The 20,922-nt window shown below is 35.6% G+C and overlaps 1 protein-coding gene, 1 non-coding gene and 1 pseudogene across 11 annotated transcripts in view; all 3 read left to right on the top strand.

The window, feature by feature from the left end:
* ABHD18 (abhydrolase domain containing 18) overlaps positions 1-20,922 on the top strand; it is a 39,499-nt gene extending 18,577 nt beyond the window's left edge. For 4 of the 9 annotated variants that reach the window (XM_086346802.1, XM_086346801.1, XM_086346800.1 and 1 more), the window contains 7 exons: positions 498-523; positions 6,721-6,859; positions 9,405-9,494; positions 10,153-10,254; positions 14,577-14,955; positions 15,729-15,891; positions 18,703-20,922. In XM_086346802.1, coding sequence (XP_086202928.1) covers positions 498-523; positions 6,721-6,859; positions 9,405-9,494; positions 10,153-10,254; positions 14,577-14,955; positions 15,729-15,891; positions 18,703-18,754 — 951 coding nt within the window. In that variant the 3' untranslated portion in view covers positions 18,755-20,922. Of the gene's footprint in view, positions 1-497; positions 524-6,720; positions 6,860-7,380; positions 7,536-9,404; positions 9,495-10,152; positions 10,255-14,576; positions 14,956-15,728; positions 15,892-18,702 lie in introns of those variants that run through there. The other 5 variants (XM_086346805.1, XM_086346804.1, XR_015144300.1 and 2 more) reach the window with 4 other exon arrangements.
* LOC147355157 (small nucleolar RNA SNORA42/SNORA80 family) lies at positions 6,923-7,056 on the top strand. The gene has a single exon (XR_015144923.1). It is a non-coding gene; the product is annotated as a small nucleolar RNA SNORA42/SNORA80 family (small nucleolar RNA).
* LOC147355156 (small integral membrane protein 15-like) lies at positions 12,079-14,252 on the top strand (annotated as a pseudogene). Its single transcript, XR_015144302.1, has one exon. The product of XR_015144302.1 is annotated as a small integral membrane protein 15-like (transcript).

The raw sequence follows: 20,922 nt of genomic DNA, 5'->3' as shown, positions 1-20,922 counted from the left end.
AACCTAGAACAGTAAGTTCATTTAAAAAACTGTGCCAAAAAAAAAAAAACTGTGCAGAAGTGAAAATGTTGGAAAGAAGTATACCAAAATATTATTATGGTTTTCTGTAGATAAAATAGTTTTTCTTCAAACATGCTTTTCTGTATTTTCAAGATTTTCTATAAAAATGTATACATGAAGAAAGAAACCAATAAACTTCATTTTTAAATCAAGTTGACAATTACACAACCTTGTTGAATATACTAAAAACATTGAGTTGTACACTTTAATGAGTGAATTGTCTGGTTGTGACTATATTTCAATTAAGCTTTTTTAAAAAAGAAAATTAAGTTGAAAAACTTGAGAACTTATAAACAGCTTATATGAGATAACTGAAAAATAGTTAATTTCAGCATTAAATTGTCTTCAAATTTAACTGTTTTGCTTAAGTTCATGTGTTTTGAGACACAGTACATTTAATTATTGTCAAACTTTCTCTTTGACCCACATCCTTAAATGGCTGCAGGAAACCCAAGGACCAAATGTAAGTATGTGTTACCTTCATTTTCCATTCTTTATACTAAATTTTCAGCAATTCTGAAATTTTTGATAGGCTAAACATTTTTAAGTTTAATATCCAAGTGTTATTGGGGAAGATTTTCTGTTATAAAACTGAAAATTTAATGCATATTATCTTAAATTGTTGTTTTAAGCTTTTTGCAATGTCTAATAAAAAGATAAATAAGAAATTTTAATAGGCTGACTAAAGATACATTGTATTTGTAAAACTGTAACCAAAGAAATTAAAAGACTTTCCCTTTTTAAGGTACATTTAGTTTGTGAAATGAAACACTACTCTTTTTATTCTTGCAATGTGTAGTATAGGTAATCTGAAGATAAGCTTTTTTTATTTTCTTGTCTTTTAAAATGATAAACTTTTAAATCAGTTTTCTTGTGTTTCCATAATTTATTAATATATTGTGTTTGATTTTGGTTCATTCAATAAATATTTGACCCTAACCACTGGTAAGATAGCAACAAAACGACAAGGTTCTTACCTTCATAGAGTTTATATTCTAGTATGGGAGCTAGATAAAAATAAAAGATAATTTTAGGTGCTTATCAATGCCATGAAGAAAATGAAGCAGATAAATGGGAGAAAGAATTATAGGGGGTGAGTGCATGGTTGAAGCAGTATTAGATATGAGGACATGATATAATGAAAAGGAACTTCCGGGGGACAGGGAAGCCTGGCGTGCTGCAGTGCATGAGGTCACAAAGAGTCGGACATGACATAAACAACAACCGTGCTTTGAATTTTACTGTATGTGCATTGGGAAACCTCTGGAGAATTTCAAGCAAAGGAGTGATCTGATCTATGTTTTTAAAGGCCTATCTGGCTTACTGGGGCAAGAGTAGCAATAAAGTAGCTTCACATAGGAGACTATTACAATTCAGTTCAGTTCAGTCGCTCAGTCGTATCCGACTCTTTGTGACCCCATGAACCGCAGCACACCAGGCCTCCCTGTCCATCACCAACTCCCAGAGTCCACCCAAATCCATGTCCATTGAGTCGGTGATGCCATCCAACCTTGTCATCCTTTGCCGTCCCCTTCTCCTCCTGCCTTCAATCTTTCCCAGCATCAGGGTCTTTTCCAGTGAGACAGCTCTTTGCATCAGGTGGCCAAAGTACTGGAGTTACAGCTTCAACATCAGTCCTTCCAATGAACACCCAGGACTGATCTCCTTTAGAATGGACTGGTTGGATCTCCTTGCAGTCCAAGGAACTCTCAAGAGTCTTTTCCAACACCACAGTTCAAAAGCATCAATTCTTCTGTGCTTAGCTTTCTTTATAGTCCAACTTTCACATCCATACATGACCACTGGGATAACCATAGCCTTGATTAGACAGACCTTTGTTGGCAAAGTAATCTCTCTGCTTTTGAATATGCTGTCTAGGTTGGTCATAACTTTCCTTCCAAGGAGTAAGCATCTTTTAATTTCATGGCTGCAATCACCATCTGCAGTGATTTTGAAGCCCAGAAAAATAAAGTCTGACAGTTTCCACTGTTTCCCCATCTATTTCCCATGAAGTGATGGGACCAGATGCCATGATCTTAGTTTTCTGAATGTTGAGCTTAAGCCAACTTTTTCACTCTCCACTTTCACTTTCATCAAGAGGCTTTTGAGTTCCTCTTCACTTTCTGCCATAAGGGTGGTGTCATCTGCATATCTGAGGTTATTGATATTTCTCCCGGCAATCTTGATTCCAGCTTGTGCTTCTTCCAGCCCAGCGTTTCTCATGATGTACTCTGCATATAAGTTAATTTCAATAATGCAGGGGAAAATTTGACTAAAGTCAAGTGGTAGCAGAGGAAATGAAGTACTAATGTACTTTAGGTAAAATTTACAAGTTGAAATAAGACGACTTGTTAAAAAATTGAATATTGTAGGTAAGAGATCAAAAGTTCTTCCTTGGACATGTTAAACTTGTAATGACTGTTAGACCTTCAAGTGAAGAAGTAGGAAGATGGAAAGTGCTGGGGAGAGAGAAGTCACGTGTTCAAAGTGGTCGTAACAGGCTTCCCAGGTGTCTCAGTGGTAAAGAATCCTCCTACCAAGCAGGAGACCTGGGTTCGATCCCTGGGCTGGGACAATCCCCTGGAGATGGAAATGGCAATCAACTCCAGTGTTCTTGCTTGAGAAGTCCTATGGAAGAAGAGCCTGGCAGACTACAGTACATGGGGTCACAAAGAGATGGACACAATTTAGCAAGTAAACCACCACCATAGGTCTTTATAAAGTGGTGAGAACGTGAAAGAGGTACAGACAAAAGCACAGTGCAGTGGAGGCAAACCTATATTCTGTGAAGGGTAGTTTAGAATCTCCTTTCAAAACCTTGTGAAAAGTTAAAATGCAAAACTAAATAGTCCAAGAATTCTTACTCAGGAGCCATGCCATAAATTCAGAACTAGGTGTGTCATATAAGTGGTTAAAAAGTACAAGAGGTTATTGAGTTCTAAGAATCAGCGTAAGTTTAATAGGAAGACTGTGACTTTGGAGTCATAAATATACTTTGGAATCATAACTTACCATTTGCTAATTGTATGGCCTTGGTCTCTCCAAGTATCAGTTAACTCATTTATGAAGTGGGAATACTAAATAATTTCTTCCATGAAGGATTGTTGAGAATTATGTTTATAAGTTATCCTATCAGATATTATATACCCAAGAAATATAATACTTTATTTTGTTTTTCTTGAACAATTCATCCTAAGTAAGAAATTGCCTATAATTTAAATTATAATAAACAGTTCTCTCTCACTTTCATCTCTCTCTCTTTCTCTCTCTCAAAGCCATCTATGCCTGCTTTCATCAAAAATGGTTAAACCATTTGAGACTCAGTCCATTGTTACAAAGAACCATTGTCCTAGAACCTACATTAGTAACTTCTATGTAAAAGAACCAACTGAAGTGGAACTAAGATTTCAAACTTCCATACCAGGCTAAAATAAGTAATCAGGAGAACTATGATCATAAATAGAAAATTGGAACAAGGATAGAAATCCAATGTAACGATAAATAGGCCTTTTTATGATGATGAATATAATTTATTTTGGCAAAAGATAGCATAGTTTCTATAAAGAGAAAGCTGCTTTGTGGACTTAACTCTAAGAGGATATGGTAGGACAGTGGAGATAAGGTCTTCTGGGAGCCAGAGTTCTGTTTTTCAAAGCTTTGCATTCCTATGGCACTTGGTTCTTTGCACATAATTATTCTACATAGGCACATAATATGTCTACATAATTATTCTACATATAATAACCATTGACAAAGTGAATTTTTATACATTCTGGCAATGTTTCCTATAGGAGTATGTCTTTATGTGAATTAAATTTGAAAAATAGATTATAACTTGGTCACTTTAGTAATAAAGTCATATTTTTTATCATTATATAAGAATGGTTCTGGATTCTAAAAATATGGCGTAAAATAATTCTTACAAGTAAATACTTGTATGTACAATCAATTTCTAAAACAAAGTTTCAGTTGAATTGGTATGTTTAAATTCATTAAAACATGTATTTTTATAAAAATCATTTTTCTAATAGTCGAGATTTCAGTAATCCAGGAGACTAGTATTAGGTTGAATTCTTTTACATTGCTATTTATTTTCCTTTTGTTATTGTTGCCTTGTTCCTTTTTTAATATTTTAATTTTATTGGAGTATAGTTGATTTACAGTGTTGTATTAGTTTTAGGTGTACCAAAGTGATTCAGTTATACATCTAGTCATTCTTTTTTTGATTCTTCTCTTATATAGGTTATCACAGAATATTGAGTAGTGTTCCCCGTGCTATACAGTATGTCTTTGTTGGTTATCTATCTTATATATTGTACTGTGGGCATGTTTATTCCAAACTCCTGATTTATCCCTTCCCTTCACATTTCCCCTTTGGCAGCCATACGTTTATTTTCAATATCTGTAAGTCTGTTTCTGCTTTGTAAATAAGTTCGTTTGTATCCTTTTAAAACTAGATTCCTCATATGAGTGATAGCCTATGATATTTGTCTTTCTTTGTCTGACTTAGTACGGTAATCTTGAGATCCACCCATGTTGCTGCAAATGGCATTATTTCATTCTTTTTTATGGTTGAGTAATAGTCCATTGTATATATGTACCACATCTTTATCATTCTTCTGTCACTGGGCATTTAGGTTGCTTCCATGTCTTGGAGAAGGAAATGGCAACCCACTCTAGTACTCTTACCTGGAAAATCCCATGGACGGAGAAGCCTGGTAGGCTACTGTCCATGGGGTCTCAAAGAGTCGGACACGACTGAGCGACTTCACTCACTCGTGTCTTGGCTATTGTAAATAGTGCTGCAGCAAACACTGGGATGAGTGTATCCTTTTGGATTTTGGTTTTCACCAGATATATACTCAGGAGTGGGATTGATGGATAATACGGTAGTTATTTATTTATTTTTTTATGGAACTTCCATACTGTTCTCCTTAGTGATTATACCAATTTACATTCCAACCAACAGTGTAGGAGGGTTTCCTATTCTCCTTACCCTCTCCAGCATTTACTGTTTGTGGACTTTTTTTTTTTTTTTTTTGGTGGACTTTTTGTTAATGGCCATTCTGACTGTATGAGGTGTTACTTCATTGTGGTTTTGATTTGCATCTGATAATTAGTGATATTGAGTATCTTTTCGTGTGCTTTTTGGTCATCTGCCTGTCTTCTTTGGAGAAATGTCTTTTTAGATCTTCTGCCCATTTTTTTGAGTGTGTGTTTTGTTTTTTTTTTTTTTACGTAGAGCTGCATGGGCTGTATGTCAGTCGCTTTGTTTACACATATTTTCTCCCAGCCTGTGGGTTGTCTTTTTGTTTTGTTTATGGTTTCCTTTGCTGTGCAAAAGGTTTTGAGTTTAGTTAGGCCTCATTTGTTTATTTTCATTACTCTGGGAGATAGATCAAAAATGATATTGCTGGACTTCCTGGCAGTCCATTGGTTAAGACTCTGTGTTTCCAATGCTTGGGGCACAGGTTCAATCCCTGGTCATGGAACTAAGATTCCACATGCTGTGTGGTACAGCCAAAAAAAAAAGATATTGCTGTGATTTATGTCAAAGAGTGTTCTGCCTGTGTTTTCCTCTAAGAGGTTTTTGTGTTTTTTAATCTTATGGCCACACCACGCAGCATGTAGGACCTTATTTTCCTGACCAGGGATCAAACTTGTACCCCCTGCCTTGGAAGTGCAGATTTTCAACAACTAGACTTCCAGGAAAGCCCACTAAGACTTCTTAGTTTCTGGTCTTACATTTAGGTCTTTAATCCATTTTGAGTTTATTTTTGTGTATGGTGTTAGCGAGTTTTTGAATTTCATTCTTTTACATGTATCTGTCCAGTTTTACCAACACCACTTATTGAAGAGACTGTCTTTTCTCCATGGTATATTCTTGCCTCTCTTGTCATAAATTAAATGACCATAGGTGCATGAGTTTATTTCTGGGCTTTCTATCCTATTCCATTGATCTAGATTTCTGTTTTTGTGCCATTACCATATTGTCTTGATTACTGTAGCTTTGTAGTACAGTCTGAAATCAGAGAGTCTGACTCCTCCAGACTCCATTTTTCTTTCTTGAGATTGCCTTAGCTTTTCGGGTCTTTTGTGTTTCCATACAAATTTAAGAGTTTTTTGCTCTGGTTCTATGAAAATTATTATTAGGTTTCAATTAAACCTAAACAAAATTACTATTAGGTTTCAATTCTTTTATATATATATATATTTTTTTTAATGTGAGCTTTAAGCTCTATTGTAATTTTTTTTTCCTAAGAAGGGACAACTGTAAATTTGTTTTTCCTTTTATTGATGTGGTAATTTAACTAAAAATTGACAATATAGAAATATTATTTTCCCATACATATTTTAACACTTTTAAGTTCTGTCAAATAAATAATATGTTCTCCTCTGGATTTCGAAATAGCTCAGTAGTTGAAATTCAATGAAGGTTGTATGTTGTAGAGCAGATACAACTTTTTAAATTTTAGGTGATTAATATGTAGAACAATGTTAGCAGCAATTTAATTTTAATCAATTTATACCATTGTTTTATTAATACTTAGCTATCTGGTCCTTTAAAAGAAAAACATGCATTTTGGCTGCCTATTGTAAATTTGTGTGTATAAAAATGTAAAAACATAAATAATTTTCTCTTTTGTTTTGCGAGGCTAGAAGGTCCAGCTTAAAAAACGTGTCCGACCTTTTTGTGATGGGAGGAGCTCTCGTTTTAGAATCTGCAGCTCTCTTGCACTGGCTAGAGAGGGAGGGTTATGGACCTCTAGGAATGACCGGAATATCCATGGGAGGACACGTAAGCATTTTCATTTCAACTTATATTTAATTGTGGTTATGTTTATAAGATCTATGGAATCAAGCATGGTAATGGATTTATGGCTTGTCCTCTGTGGGCATCTAACAGTAGACCCATGCCAGAGAAAACTGCAGCTTCAAACTATTGCCCTGTCTCCTTACCTGTGGGCTATGAGCACTGAAGAGGGTTGTGAAGTGGGTGGAAGGTCTAGAGAATCTAATTATTTACAAATTCACTTTAGGGACTTCCCTGGAGGTCCTGTGGTTAAGACTCCATGCTTCCAGTGCAGGGGTGTGGGTTTGATCCCTGGTCAGGGAACTAATGCTGCATGGTATGGCCAAAAGAAAAGAAATCACTTTAGGTATAGAATTAATTTTACTTTTGGTGAAAGCAGAAACCAATTTTTTTTAATATTTCTTCTTATTTTTTTTACTTAGCTTCTCCAGGTCTTAATTGCAGCACACAGCATCTTGTAGTTGCAGCATATGGAATCTAGTTCCCTGAACAGGGATCCAACCCGGGCTCCTGCATTGAGAGTGCAGAGTCCCAGTCACTGGACCACCAGGGAAATCCTGCAGGAACAGATTCTAAACTTTTATTCCAATTATTAAATAATGATTTTTTTGTGATTTATGGAGATACTGATTTTACTACTTACTTCACAGCTATATTTCAGGTATTAGATTTAATATTTTATTAAAAGTTGATAATAAAAATTGGCTTTTCAAATCTCAACTATAAATGCCTTATTTTGCTATTAAATTCCTGAAGATAGCTGATTTGCAAAACACTTTTCAATTATCTCTTCCCTCCATCCCCTACCATCAACCTATTTTATCTTTGCTTTCTAGAGTGTACAGTCTCCTCATTGGTTTCTCCATTTAGTCTTTTCTCTCCTCAATCTTTTTCTTAAGAGCTTTTTCCCACACTATAACTAGTGTGGTCTTCCTAAATCTGTTCTCTGCTCTCTCCTGCTTAAAACCTGCCAAAGGTTTTACTATGGAACTGGCACTAGCTGTGCATCCCTCTAGTGCCCCCTCACTCCTTATCACCTAGCCAGGTAGCAGCTTGCCCTTCCGCTTCAAGGTTAGAGCTGGAAGAAGCTCTTCCTGATTCCCAGACCACACTTCATTTTTCAGTAACATGTACTTATTTCTTTGCACTGTGGCTGTTTGTCTAGCAGTCCATTTTCTCTGTAAAGCAGTTGATTCAGTGAGGGCCAGGAACATGACCCTCTGGCTCATTTCTTGGACATAACAAGCATTCAGTACATTTATATCTATATCTATAGATACATATTTTTTATAATTCATTTGAGTTATAAGATTAAGTTTAAAAACTTACTCAAATTCAAAGCAATTACCAAAGGCTGAAACTGATAAAATTAGCTTCAAAAACTCAAATTTGAAACAACTAAAGACACTGAAACTGAAAGGTGGCAAAAGATTTATTTTCCTATCTAGTACTGTTTCCATTTTTATGACCTAAGTCAGAGTGTTGTAACTTATAAGCTGGACTGCTACCTATTAACTGGTTTCCCTACCTCAAATCTCACCCTCTCTAATCAATCTTATAAAATACTTTTTAGCTTCATTGAATCAATTCTTTGACAATAACGCTACTTTGTTCCAGTTTCTTTATTAATTCCCCATTATCTATGGAACAAAGGAACCTCTGATCTGATCCTGATCAAGCTTTCTGGCCCTACCTGTCTCCCTACTCCTCTGGATACATGTGCCCTATTGACCAGCCTAACTGAAGTATATTGGCTGTTTCCCCACCAGACCCTGTATTTCTCACCATCTGCCTTTGATCATACCGTCTTCTTTATATAGAAGACAAGATCCCGTCTATCTTTTCCCCTAAAAGATCGCTATTTCATGAAGCCTTCTGTAATTCCTCTAGCCAAAAGTAACATTTCACTTCTCTAAACATACTGCATCATTTTATATCAGCTATATAATCTGCTTTGTAGTTCACCAAATTCTTGACACCTTTCAGTCAACCTCAAAAGTCTGAAATTTTTAGTTACAATCTTGCTCAGCCTGAGCAGGTCACTTAAGTAATGAGTGTGCTTAGCCTACTGCCCAGGATCTACATCCCAGCATGTTTGCTCTATATTTACCCAGTAGAAGGTAGGTTTCTGTGAAGGGTCTTAAAATTTAAAGATACTTAAAATTTCCTAATATACTTTATTGGTTTTTTAGGAGGCAATTATATGTCATTGTTGAGTTTATGATCTGGGGAATTTGGAGAGGTTGCTAGACATTCTCATGAGTGTTTAAGAGACTTTGTGTTCATGTTTTATTTCACCAACTACTATACAAAAATTTTTTTTAACTGGAAGATAATTACTTTACAATATTGTGATTGCTTCCACCATACATCTAACATGAATAAGCCATAGGTATATATTTGTCCCCTCTCTCTTAAACCTCCCTCCTACCTCCCTCCCCATCCCAGTCCCAAAGTGCTTCTTAATATTAAATATTTTTCATTTAATGACTGTGAACTTTAAACTGAATCTCTCTGTGTTATCTTACAGATGGCTTCCTTAGCAGTATCCAACTGGCCTAAGCCCATGCCATTGATTCCATGTCTGTCGTGGTCCACAGCATCTGGGGTCTTCACTACGGTAATTTAATTGCAGTTAATATTTAGATAGCTATATATAATTAAACATAATAATTTTCAGGGTTCCCAAAATCACCCCCAGGTTTGGTGATTCACTGGAAGGAATCACAGGACTCCATATATAGTCATATTCACAACTAAAACATATTGCAGCAAAAGGATTCACTATAAAATCAGCCAAGGAAAAAGGCACACAGGGTACAGTCCAGAAGAAACCAAGCATAAGCTTCCAAAGGAGTCTTTCAGAATGTGTTTAATTTCTTCAGCAGTGAGTTATGACAATAGGTGCAAATTGTTGTCCCTCAATGAAACTCACCTGAGCCTTGAAGTCCGGGGTTTATATCAGAGGTCAGAGTTCTTAGGTATTCTCAGCCTCACATACTAAAATTCCAGAAGGAAATCCAATGTTTAGTAGAAACAGCATTGTTTGTATCAGCAGTTTAGGCTTAGAGACCCACATCATTTTGGAAGTTTTATATCAGGGTAAAGAATTATTGTTTACTAGTTAAATAGGTCCAACCTTATAAGTAGGCTTGTCCAGAGATAGGAAATCTCAAGCCTGCTTTGTTAATTTTTTTTCTGCACAGTAAGAATAATCAAACTATTGGACAACATGCTTTACAGATGTGATCTGATCTTAATTTAGTTTGTTATTTCAGGGCGTGCTAAGTAAATCAATTAATTGGAGGGAACTAGAAAAGCAGTATTATACACAGACAGTTTATGAAGAAGAAATTATTCACATGCTTGAATACTGTGGAGTAAGTATTTTTAACTTTTGCATAACATGGGGGGGTGGATTTTGACCATGATTAATGATTCAGATTTTTTAAAAGAATTGCAGATTTTTAAAAAATATATATATATTTGTTCTTTCTTTTTTTTTTTTGACCATGCTGCATGACTTGTGAGACTTTGGTTCCCTGATCAGGGATTGAACCCAGGCCCTCGGCAGTGAGAGCACAGAGTCCTAACCACAATCATGCAAAGCTAATGTATAGCTTACTACGTTTATTAAATAGCTAATGCATTTGTAATAGGTCAAGAATAGAACTTGACCACCCAGCTCAGCACTTTAGCACCCAAACCAAAAACGTCTTTCATGTGTCCTAATCAAAAGGCCCTCCTCCCTCTACTGTTTAGTTATCATCATCCTGATTTTTATAGTAATTACTTCCTTCTGTCTTTAAGATAATTTTATTGTCCAGATATGCATTCCTAGATACACATCTTTTATTTGATGTGTCTTTTAAGTATCTTTAATCTATAAATTCTTCTTCATTCCTTTCTTTTCATTATAATTTATCTGTTGAAGAACATAGGCTATTTACTTGTAGAGTTTCTCACAGTGGAGATTTTTGTTTGTATTCTCATGTATATTCCTCCATGTTCTTTGTCGAGAGTATAGGGAGCAGGTAATGTCTGGCTGCTCTTTCCTGTGGTGTAAGCAGCCATTGATGCTTAATGCCTATGTCTATTACATTGAGAGTTGCAAAATGCTGATACTCTAATTCTGTCCTTTTTTTTTTTCATTTATTAATTTAAATACTTTTATTTTAAAAAGTCACTTCCTTTGCTAATTATTTGGTTGTCTCATAGTTCAATTCATATTGTTGTTATTTAGTCACCAAGTCTCATCTGACTCTTTTGCAACCCCTGCCAGGCTCCTCTGTCCATGAGCTTTCCCAAGCAAGAATACTGGAGTGGGTTGCCATTTCCTTCTCTAAGGGATTTTCCTGACCCTGGGATGGAACCCAAGTCTCCTGCATTGGCACACAGATTCTTTGCCCCTGAGCCTCAGTTCATATAGGAAAGGGTTAATTCTTTCCCTTAATTTACCAATTTACCAATTCAGGGAAATGAATTGCTTCCTGATTACTCTCCTAAAGTAACCATTCTTTTCATAAATTTTAAAGTTTTGCACATTCAGTTTGAAAGTTACTGATAATCTGGGTGAGTTGGGAGTCGGGGAGGCTGGTGGCACCCACTGCACAGGTTTTGCCCCAGTGTTAGCTGAGGCAGCCATGGTACTTTGCAAGGAGTGGCGGGAACCACCCCTGATTCTCACACACCCCCACCATGTGAGCCCCAGGCGGAGGGAGGGTCAGCTGAGTGTGGCCCCAGGGGCCGGATGCAGGTGGGATGGCGGTGGGGGCTGAGGAGGGGGTTGGTGAGGAAGGGTGAGTGAGTGAAGGGGAAACACCAGTATGAAGGAAAAGTGCAGATGGTTTCAGGTGCCATGCTGGTCCGGTCTGGAGATCAAACCCAGTTTCAGTCCCTTTTGGATGGAAGAATATTCCTTAAAGAAATAATATTTATTCCTCCAAGCATGAGCTTGGAATCTGTAATTGAGGTACATGAGAACATAACAGAATTTAAGCCTTATCTCAGAAGTGTATGGTAGAGCTAAAGGAGACAACCAACCAAGGGTCACCTGAAAATGTGACTGGCTAATAATCCCAGGACAAAATCAGAGACTACTCAAGTTTCCCTCCTGGCCCAGACAGTAAAGAACATGCCTGAAATGTGGGAGACCCAGGTTCGATCCCTGGGTGGGAACAGTCCCTTGGAGAAGGAAGTGGCAACCCACTCCAATATTCTTGCCCAGAGAATTCCATGGACAGAGGACCCTGGTGGGCTACTGTGCATGGGGTTGCAAAGAATCAGACACAATTGAGCAACTAACATTTTCACTTTCACTCAAGCATAAGGCCTCTACAAAGATGTTTGATGTACAGGCCTGGGCTGAGTATGTTGTGGTATAGGCTTGCAAAAGATCCACATGGCTTCCTTACAACAGTTATTTTAGTCCTTACTCCATTGTTTCTGGCAAGTGCTGCACTGGTTTAGAAATTGGCAAGGCTGATTGAGGCCAAGGAAAAATGTCAAGAAAACATTTCGAAAGTTAAAGGACTGAAAAAGGATTGATGGATAGAAAGGGAGTTTGGGGAAGAATGGATACATATACATATATAGTTGAGTCCCTTCACTGTTCACCTTGAAGCTATTACAACATTGTTAATAGGCTATACGGCAACCCACTCCAGTGTTCTTGGCTGGAGAATCCCAGGGACGGGGAAGCCTGGTGGGCTGCTGCCTATGGGGTCGCACAGAGTCGGACACGACTGAAGTGACTTAGCAGCAGCAGTGCAAAATAAAAAATTTAGAAAAACGAAAAAGGAGTGAAGGGATGAACAGGCTCTGTAATCAAAGGAAAATTGTTTGGAAAATTATGCAGCTTTAGGAAGACCCATTAAAGTTTATTTTCAGATCTTATGACAGTATTATTTAGTAAACAAAGTCTGAGAACATGGAAGAATCATGTTCTCACCTGTACTGTATCAACTTTTAGGCTTCATGTAGAAGTTTGTTGACAGTTAATGTAAATTTATATTTATTATGCTATGGATTCTTTTTAACTGACTTAGTCATTTGCCATTTTGCAGCTTCTGTATTAAAATGAATACATCCTGTGGAGAAAAATGGCTTTAGATTATGAACTCTGTTCCAATAATGGCTTAAAATGGGGTCCTGTTCTAGACAAAGGAGATTAAGAATGTCAAAATCAGAATTGTCCTGAGGTGAAATGCATGCTAAGGCTTAAAAGAGATATAGTGTATTAATTACATCTTTTATCATTATTACTTATTTCTTGGAAGGGAATCTTTTCTGGCTCCCTCAAAGCAAAATAATATTTATTCAATGAGTACTTACTTTCTGTATTTTTCTCATTTTAGCTTTTGAGATACTTGTAATTACCAGACATTCTGCATTCTTAAAATTTTTCAGGATGGGGAACACATCTACACCCACGGCTGATTCATGTCAATGTATGGCAAAAACCACTACAATATTGTAAAGGCAGTTAGCTCTTTGTCATATAAGTTGCAAATATATTTTTCCCAGGCTGTTGTTCTTTTCTTTGACTGCTTTTAGTATCTGACAAACTTTATTTTTACTTAAATTGTAAGTTCTTAAACTTAGTGTGTGTTATACTTTGGGAATTTTAATAATTAATATTTTTTCTTGATAATTTTTAATTTGTCTTAGTTCAGCCTAAGAAAAGAATTTGGGGTGACTAAAGTATTACTGCTAGGATGCACTCCTAAGAATTTTAGAAGTTCTAAGGTTAAAACAAATCATGGATTTCAAAACTGTGACAATAAAAACATGACACAAGCAAGATTTCCCTGGCTGTCCGGTGGTTAGGACTCTGCACTTGCACTGCTGGGGGCCCAGACTCAATCCTAGTCTGGGAACCTAAGGTCCTGCGAGCCTAGTGGTGCAGCCAAAACAAACAAAACAAAATGTGTCACAGCCTAAATGATAATCTTTATCATTTAGTAGGAAACATTTAGCAATAAAATACAATTTGTCTTAGTCCTCAGTTAAATTTGGATGCCTTTTTTTCTGTTTTTTTTTTTATTATGGTAAAATATATATCACATAAAATTTACCATTTAAACCATTTTTAAATGTACAGTTCATTAGTATTAACCATTTTAACCATTTTTAAGTGTACAGTTCAGTAGTAGTAAGTACATTTACAATGTTGTATAACCATCACCTCCATCCATCACCACCATTCATCTCCAGAACTTTTTCCTCTTCCAGGAGTTGGTGATGGACAGGGAGGCCTGGCGTGCTGCAATTCATGGGGTCGCAAAGAGTCGGACATGACTGAGCGACTGATCTGATCTGATCTGAAACTGAAACTCTGTACCCATTACACTAAACTCTGTTCATCCCTCTTCCTAGCCCCAGGCAGCCACCATTCTACTTTCTGTCTCTATGAATTTGACTGCTCTAGATTCCTCATAAAACTGGAATCATACAATATGGTCCTTTTGTGTGTGGCTTATTCATTTAGCAGAATGTCTTCAGAGTTCATCTATGGCGTAGCCTGTGTCCGAATTTCATTCCCTTTTAAGATTGAGTAATAATCTATTATATGTATATATTATATTTCATTTGTCCATTTATTCCTTGATGGATATATGTGTTTTCTCTTTGTTTTGACAGGGTTGTTACATAAAACCCTATTTTATATTAAATGACATTTTCTTCTCTTTCATATGTTCAGACAGATTCTTTCAAAATGGGACAAGAGTTCGTGAAACGCTTCCCTAGCAGTGCAGACAAGCTAACTAACCTTAATCTGGTTTCTAGAACTTTAAATTTAGATACGACGGACCAAGTTGTGTCCCAAAAACCTGTTGAGTGCCATAAATCTAGTAAAACATCTATCAGTGCCACATCAGAAGGACTCTTGTTACAAGATACCTCTAAGATGGACTGCTTCAATCACACACTTTCAACCAACAAAAGTAGTTATACAAGTTGCAGTCCTCAGTCATGCCACCTACTCAGTAAAGAACAAAGAAGAAACAATCTTCAGAAAGAATCTTTAATATTTATGAAAGGAGTTATGGACGAATGTACTCACGTAGCAAATTTCTCAGGTATTAATTTTCATATGAAATTGAGAATATATGCTGATGATAGGTAAAATGTGTGAAATATTTTTAAAGTATGCTATAAGATAATTTCATTTATCGTTGGCTCCACAATGTGTTTTCTAAGATAAGTGAGTTATTTAAATGTATATTTAAATTTTATCCATGAAAATCCAAGACCATTTTATTCGTTAAAAACATTGGGGTTTGTATCTTCTTTAGAATACTCATCTTACTGTATTAGAGATGAATATTATAATGTTATGGTTTAGTATGGTTGATTTTTTTAAAACTTATTTTGTTTATTTATTTTTCACTCTGTTGGGTCTTCATTGCTATGTGGGCTTTTCTCTAGCCACAGGTAGTGGGGGCTACTCTCCTGGTTGCATGGGCTTCTCATTGCGGTGGCTTCTCGTGCTCAGCTCTGGGGTGCTCGGGCTTCAGTCGTTGCGGCTCCTGGGCTCTAGCGCACAGGCTCAGTAGTTGTGGCACACAGGCTTAGTTTGCTCCACAGCATGTGGGATCTTCTCGGACCAGGGATAGAACCCATGTCTCCTGCATTGGCAGGTGGATTCTTTACCACTGAGCCACCAGGAAAATCCAGTATAGTTGATTTTTAATTTAATGATCAAAAGTTTTAGTTTGGCAAGTATTTTTTGCATACTTACTGCATTGTATGGCGTATTTTACTTTTCAATATGGTTACCAGTATTTATATATAAAATTCTTAGAGCTTCTTCAAAGTATATATGTTGCATCTTAAAAAATCCTGTGCCTAGTTCCAGTTGACCCAAGCCTCATCATAGTGGTTCAAGCCAAAGAAGATGCCTATATTCCACGAACAGGAGTTCGAAGTCTGCAAGAAATTTGGCCTGGTTGTGAAATCCGATATCTAGAAGGGGGTCATATTAGTGCTTATCTTTTTAAACAAGGACTCTTCAGGTAAGATGATTGGTCTAACTGGTGTATGGTGTCTGTTACTTGTTTTGGGGATTGTTTTTTTCTCAATAAATATGAAAAAATTGATATTTGTCTTATAGATTTTAGTCCTCTTATTTCCTTCCTGCTTGTCTCAATTCTCACATTGTGATGCTCTTTCCTATCTTGTCTTATTTTCTTTTCCTTCTAGAGAACTAGGAAATAGCATGTGATAGGCGTGTTTTATTGTGTGGTTTTACCCTCCTCAAATATTAATAACCAGGTATTTTAGAGTGTAGGGAGGAACACTAGGGTTTGTAAAACTTGCTTTGACTCATGATGAATTTTTCACTCCACTCTGATGTTCTGTCAGAATGACCTGAGCATCCCATGGAATAATCTAGCAGTGTGTTCCAGCAGCCAGTAAATATTGAACCTTAAATGAGAAGTGAAATACTGATTTTATTGTTAATAATCTTGTATGACTCCATATTTGTTAGAACTTATAAATAAAAGCTTTCCTGCAATGTGGGAGACCTGGGTTCAATCCCTAGGTTGGGAAGATCCCCTGGAGAAGGGAAAGGCTACCCGCTTCAGTATTCTGGCTTGGAGAATTCCATGGACTGTATAGTCCATGGGGTCGCAAAGAGTTGGACACGACTGAGCAACTTTCACTCACTCACTTATAAAAACTTTTATGCTATTATTCTAGTTTTTTGATATGCCAGTTTTTTTCTACTTCTGTTCGTTTGATTGTAACAGTTATTATTAGAATATTTATCATTAATCAGTTCACATCAAGAGGTTAGACCAGTGCCCTGTGCAGTGTTCCAAAAATGCCAACTGGACAGTCATATCATAGAAGAATTGTGTGTGTGGTATGTTTGACATGTTTTTAGCTCTTTTTTAATCTAAGAAATAATTATCTGTATGTTGTTGCTTATGTAGTTCAGTGTAGAGATGTCACCTTCTTGAGGTACAGATTAATTCTTCAAGTCTGTAATGTCCTCAAGAATGTAAGACTTTCTTTTTATATAGTATGATCTTTAAAAAAAAGATACTCATTTGTAAAGCAGTGAGTTAGTCAGTGAGCAGACTATTTACCCAACACTCAAGTGACCCTCTGGCACAGCAAAACTAAAACAAAAGCAAACAAAAATTGTGCGTAGGGAGGGTTGCTAGGGTTGCCCAAGAAGAGTCTAAAGTTCTGTTACATGTGAATGCAGAGAACCCACATGCTTGCTTTAGTAAATTGTTATCAAATTTATTTTATTACTCTTTTATGTATAAATGTGGGAGTATGGCTGAGAGGCATTAAGAAGAATAGATGTAATCAAAGTCAGCTATAAAAACTCCTCAGTGCTCACTTGAAGGCTTCATTTGAGAAAGAAATAAATGTTAGCTATCAGTATGTGCCAGGTACTAGAGCGATTTCTTCTGGTGTTACTTTTAATATCCCCTTTTATACAGAAACACAGAGAACAAAAAAGATTAAATAACTTGCTCAGGAGGAATAAATACTAAGCTATTTGACTTATACTCCCCACTAGTCACTTTAAAACCTAACGAAGTTTAGATGACATTGGAATAGCAGAACTTTACAAATTCATCCTTATCACTCATCAGATTTAAAAGTAAAACAAGCCAATCCTTTGTGTGCTCTAAGAGTTTGGGTTAAGCTGTTTGGATTGATAGTACAAGTGAGTAAGAGACTATTCAAGTGATTTAAAATGCATATGTATACCTTTACTAACCCTTCTCATACCATGTACAGTAGCCCAGATTGCAACCTTGGGTCTCATTTTATATATTTTTGAGCCACACAAGAATGATACAAAACTTTTTCTTTCCAACAAATTGGAAATCACAGTACATAGCAGGTGCCAGTTTTAAAGTTAATCTTAGTATCTTTTTAAGGATGTAGGGAAATGCTTAGTCAAACAAGTACAATATAGGATTAATATTAATATGATCTCAATTATTATTTATTTATTAAAATTTTTATTTATTTATTTGGCTATGCCAGGTCTTAGTTGTGGCATGTGGAATCTAGTTCCCTGACCAGGGATCAGACCCTGTCCCACTTCATTGGGAGCGTGGACACTTAACCACCGGATCACCAGGGAAGTTCCTCAGTTATTATTTAAACTGAGGAAAAAATACAGACATGAGCATTAAAAAAAAAAAAAAGCCTGTAGGAAAAGATTAAACATACATACCTTAGAGTGATGGGATTATGACTTTTTTCTCTTTTTCTGAATTTTATACAAAGAAAATGTATTTGACAATAGGAAAAAAAGCCAAAATAAGCCTGACAAATAATATCTTATGAACTTGGGCCAGGTCAATTTGACTATTTCTTTCCAATTAAAATATTAAAATACCTAGTGAAGTTAATGTAGGAAACTAAGGCTTTTGAGTTCATTTGCTATATCATAATCTATGAAACAGATTGAATATGACATTTGAAAAGTTATATAACCAGTTAATTTTCAACAAGTAGAAAGAATAGAAAGAACCAGTTCCTTTTCATTTTATCGTATTTTAAAATAACATAAATTTCAAGGCACAAAAAAAGTGCTTCTCAGGAAAAGATGGCTTTTATCAACCTTGAGTTTATAAACCATCAGTTTCTGAACCATAAGTTGGAAGCACATTTGAAGTTTTCCAATAGTGGTGAATTACATGGATCCAGACACCCTCACGTACCTGTCCGTTTGGAGACAAGGCCAGGTTGCAAGCCACAGGGTATTTGGAAATAACTTATAGTAAAAGCATTGTCTGTCCCCCTTTTTTGCCAAATACTTGAAGTTTTTCTTTCATGTTTAATTTTAGGCGAGCCATCTATGATGCATTTGAACGCTTCCTCCATAAATACGCCAACTAATGGGATCACTCTGTGCAGCCAGTGGAGCCATCATGTTTCTCACAAAAGGAGCTCCACCCTTTGATGATGTGAAGAACAAGTGCAGACAGCACTATATACTCTACCTGCTGTCAGTTGAGCCTGGAATTTATATTACAAATCAGTCAACTGTTATCTTTAAATACATTTGAATAATTCTAAACCAACATTTGGTGAAATAATGTTAAATATTTTGTTAGTTTGTGGGAGTCCCATAAAAATCAATTATCTAGTCTCTTGTTATTTATGAAAACTTTACATTTTTATTATGAATAATTTATTGATTTAAAATAAAGGCATTCATAGAAACCCTTTTGGTTTTTAAAGAACTGCTAAATCAAACTTGGTTTGTAATATGTCAGCCTGTGTTGTACATATTCCCTTACATGGTATTTCTATTATTGACTTGATTTGAGAAACATGTTTCTTCTATGGATCCATAGTGAATTTATAATCCTATTTTCAATACTAATTTTCTGCCATGGATAATTCTGTGTAAAATCAGTGTTAATGTTAACTTTGAATTCTAAGAAATCCTGATTGCTTTGTATTTAAGTGCTTTTAATAATTGAATGTGAGAATGAAGATAAGATGCATAAGACTTTAAAACTTTGCCAAATATTAGGTTAGAAAAAAAAAATGCCAAACATATTTCCCCTACTTGAAAAGTTTCAATTCATGAAAAATGAAAATGGACACAGACGTATTGCATTACTTGAAAACAATTTCTTAACATTTTCTTGTATACATACTTAGAGTTTGCTAAACATCTAACTTTAAGCCAGATACTTAAACAGCTTTGACTTTTTAATTTCAGAAATTAATGGCCACTTATAAAATTGATTTGTCCCATATACACTTCACTTTATAGAAAAGATATAATAACTAGTAACTTTTAAACCTTTTTAAAAAGAAGTATTATATGGTTACACTTGGTGCTTTCTTTTTATGTTAAACTTCTGAAGCCAAGAGCTAAAATGTTTTTTAAAAGTAGAAGATATTTTGGTAGGAATAAATGTATTTGAGTTGCATTTGTTTGAAGTATGTGTTGTCTGTGGGTTACTTTATTATAAGTAGTCGTACTCTAGTAAGGATATTTGAATTATAAGGTGCTTTTGCAGCCTTTTTTTAAGGAGATTTTATTTGTCCTTATAATGCCTCCATCACCTTAATTTTTAAAAACTATTTTTAAATGATTAACGTGAAGTCACCAATGGCATACAATGTTGTAAATTCTGTAAAACTGCTTTGACATAATGAACAAACATGGTTTGAGCTGTAAAATTTTACTTGTTTAGATTAGAACCTTTATACTGACAGTATGAAATTACTAAAGTTCTCCAACAAAATACTCTTTAAAGATAAACTTGTTGGTTAACTGAAATACAAGTATTTTCTTATGTATTTAGTGAGGTGATTGAATGCTTTCTGAGCAATGGCTTGAGCAAACCCAGTACTTTATTTTTCACATAAATATTTCCTATAAGCAATAATGTACATAATAATGTATGTAACTTTCTATTTGTAAAAGAATAAAATTCATTTAATTTTAATAAACTCTTAGGCATAACTAATTTCTCCTAAATAAATGTGAAAAAAGGTATTTTTAAAAATTTCTTCTCTTAGTCAGATGTTTTAAGAACATATCCACACAACTACCTAAAGAAATGTTCTCATTTTTAAGATTGGGTACGTAACTTGCTAGAAATTCATTTAGCCCAGAGCTGCAAACTGACAGTCAATTCAGGCCAGCTTGGCCCACAATTGTTTTATTCAGTGTGCATAACTCCAAAACTTCTGAATTCAGAAAGTCTTTGTATTGGGTATGCAGTCCCCCGTTTGCCATAGCTCACCAGACTCCAGGCTCTTACATGAGACTACTTCACTGCTTTGTGTTTCCCACTTGGCCCTGAAGACATCTGAGCTTGAGACCTCAGTTTAGATCTGTGGTTTAAAAAAATTCCAAGATAAAACTGTAAGTACTGTTGAATCATTTTAGCATATGCATTTTTAGATTGTGTCTTATGAATGTAAATTTTAATGTGGTGCTTTCTTTTGTAAAGATCATTGAATTATTAACTCTGTAACTGAAATTTTAAAATCATTTCCAGATATTTTATATTCACAATAAAAGTCTATTTAAAAAATTA

This window comes from Bos grunniens, chromosome 17 (assembly GCF_055505025.1).
Source record: "Bos grunniens cultivar Pamir isolate PY7600 chromosome 17, Bosgru_T2T1.0, whole genome shotgun sequence".
Lineage (NCBI taxonomy): Eukaryota > Metazoa > Chordata > Mammalia > Artiodactyla > Bovidae > Bos > Bos grunniens.
This window is presented reverse-complemented; position numbering and strand designations above follow the sequence as displayed.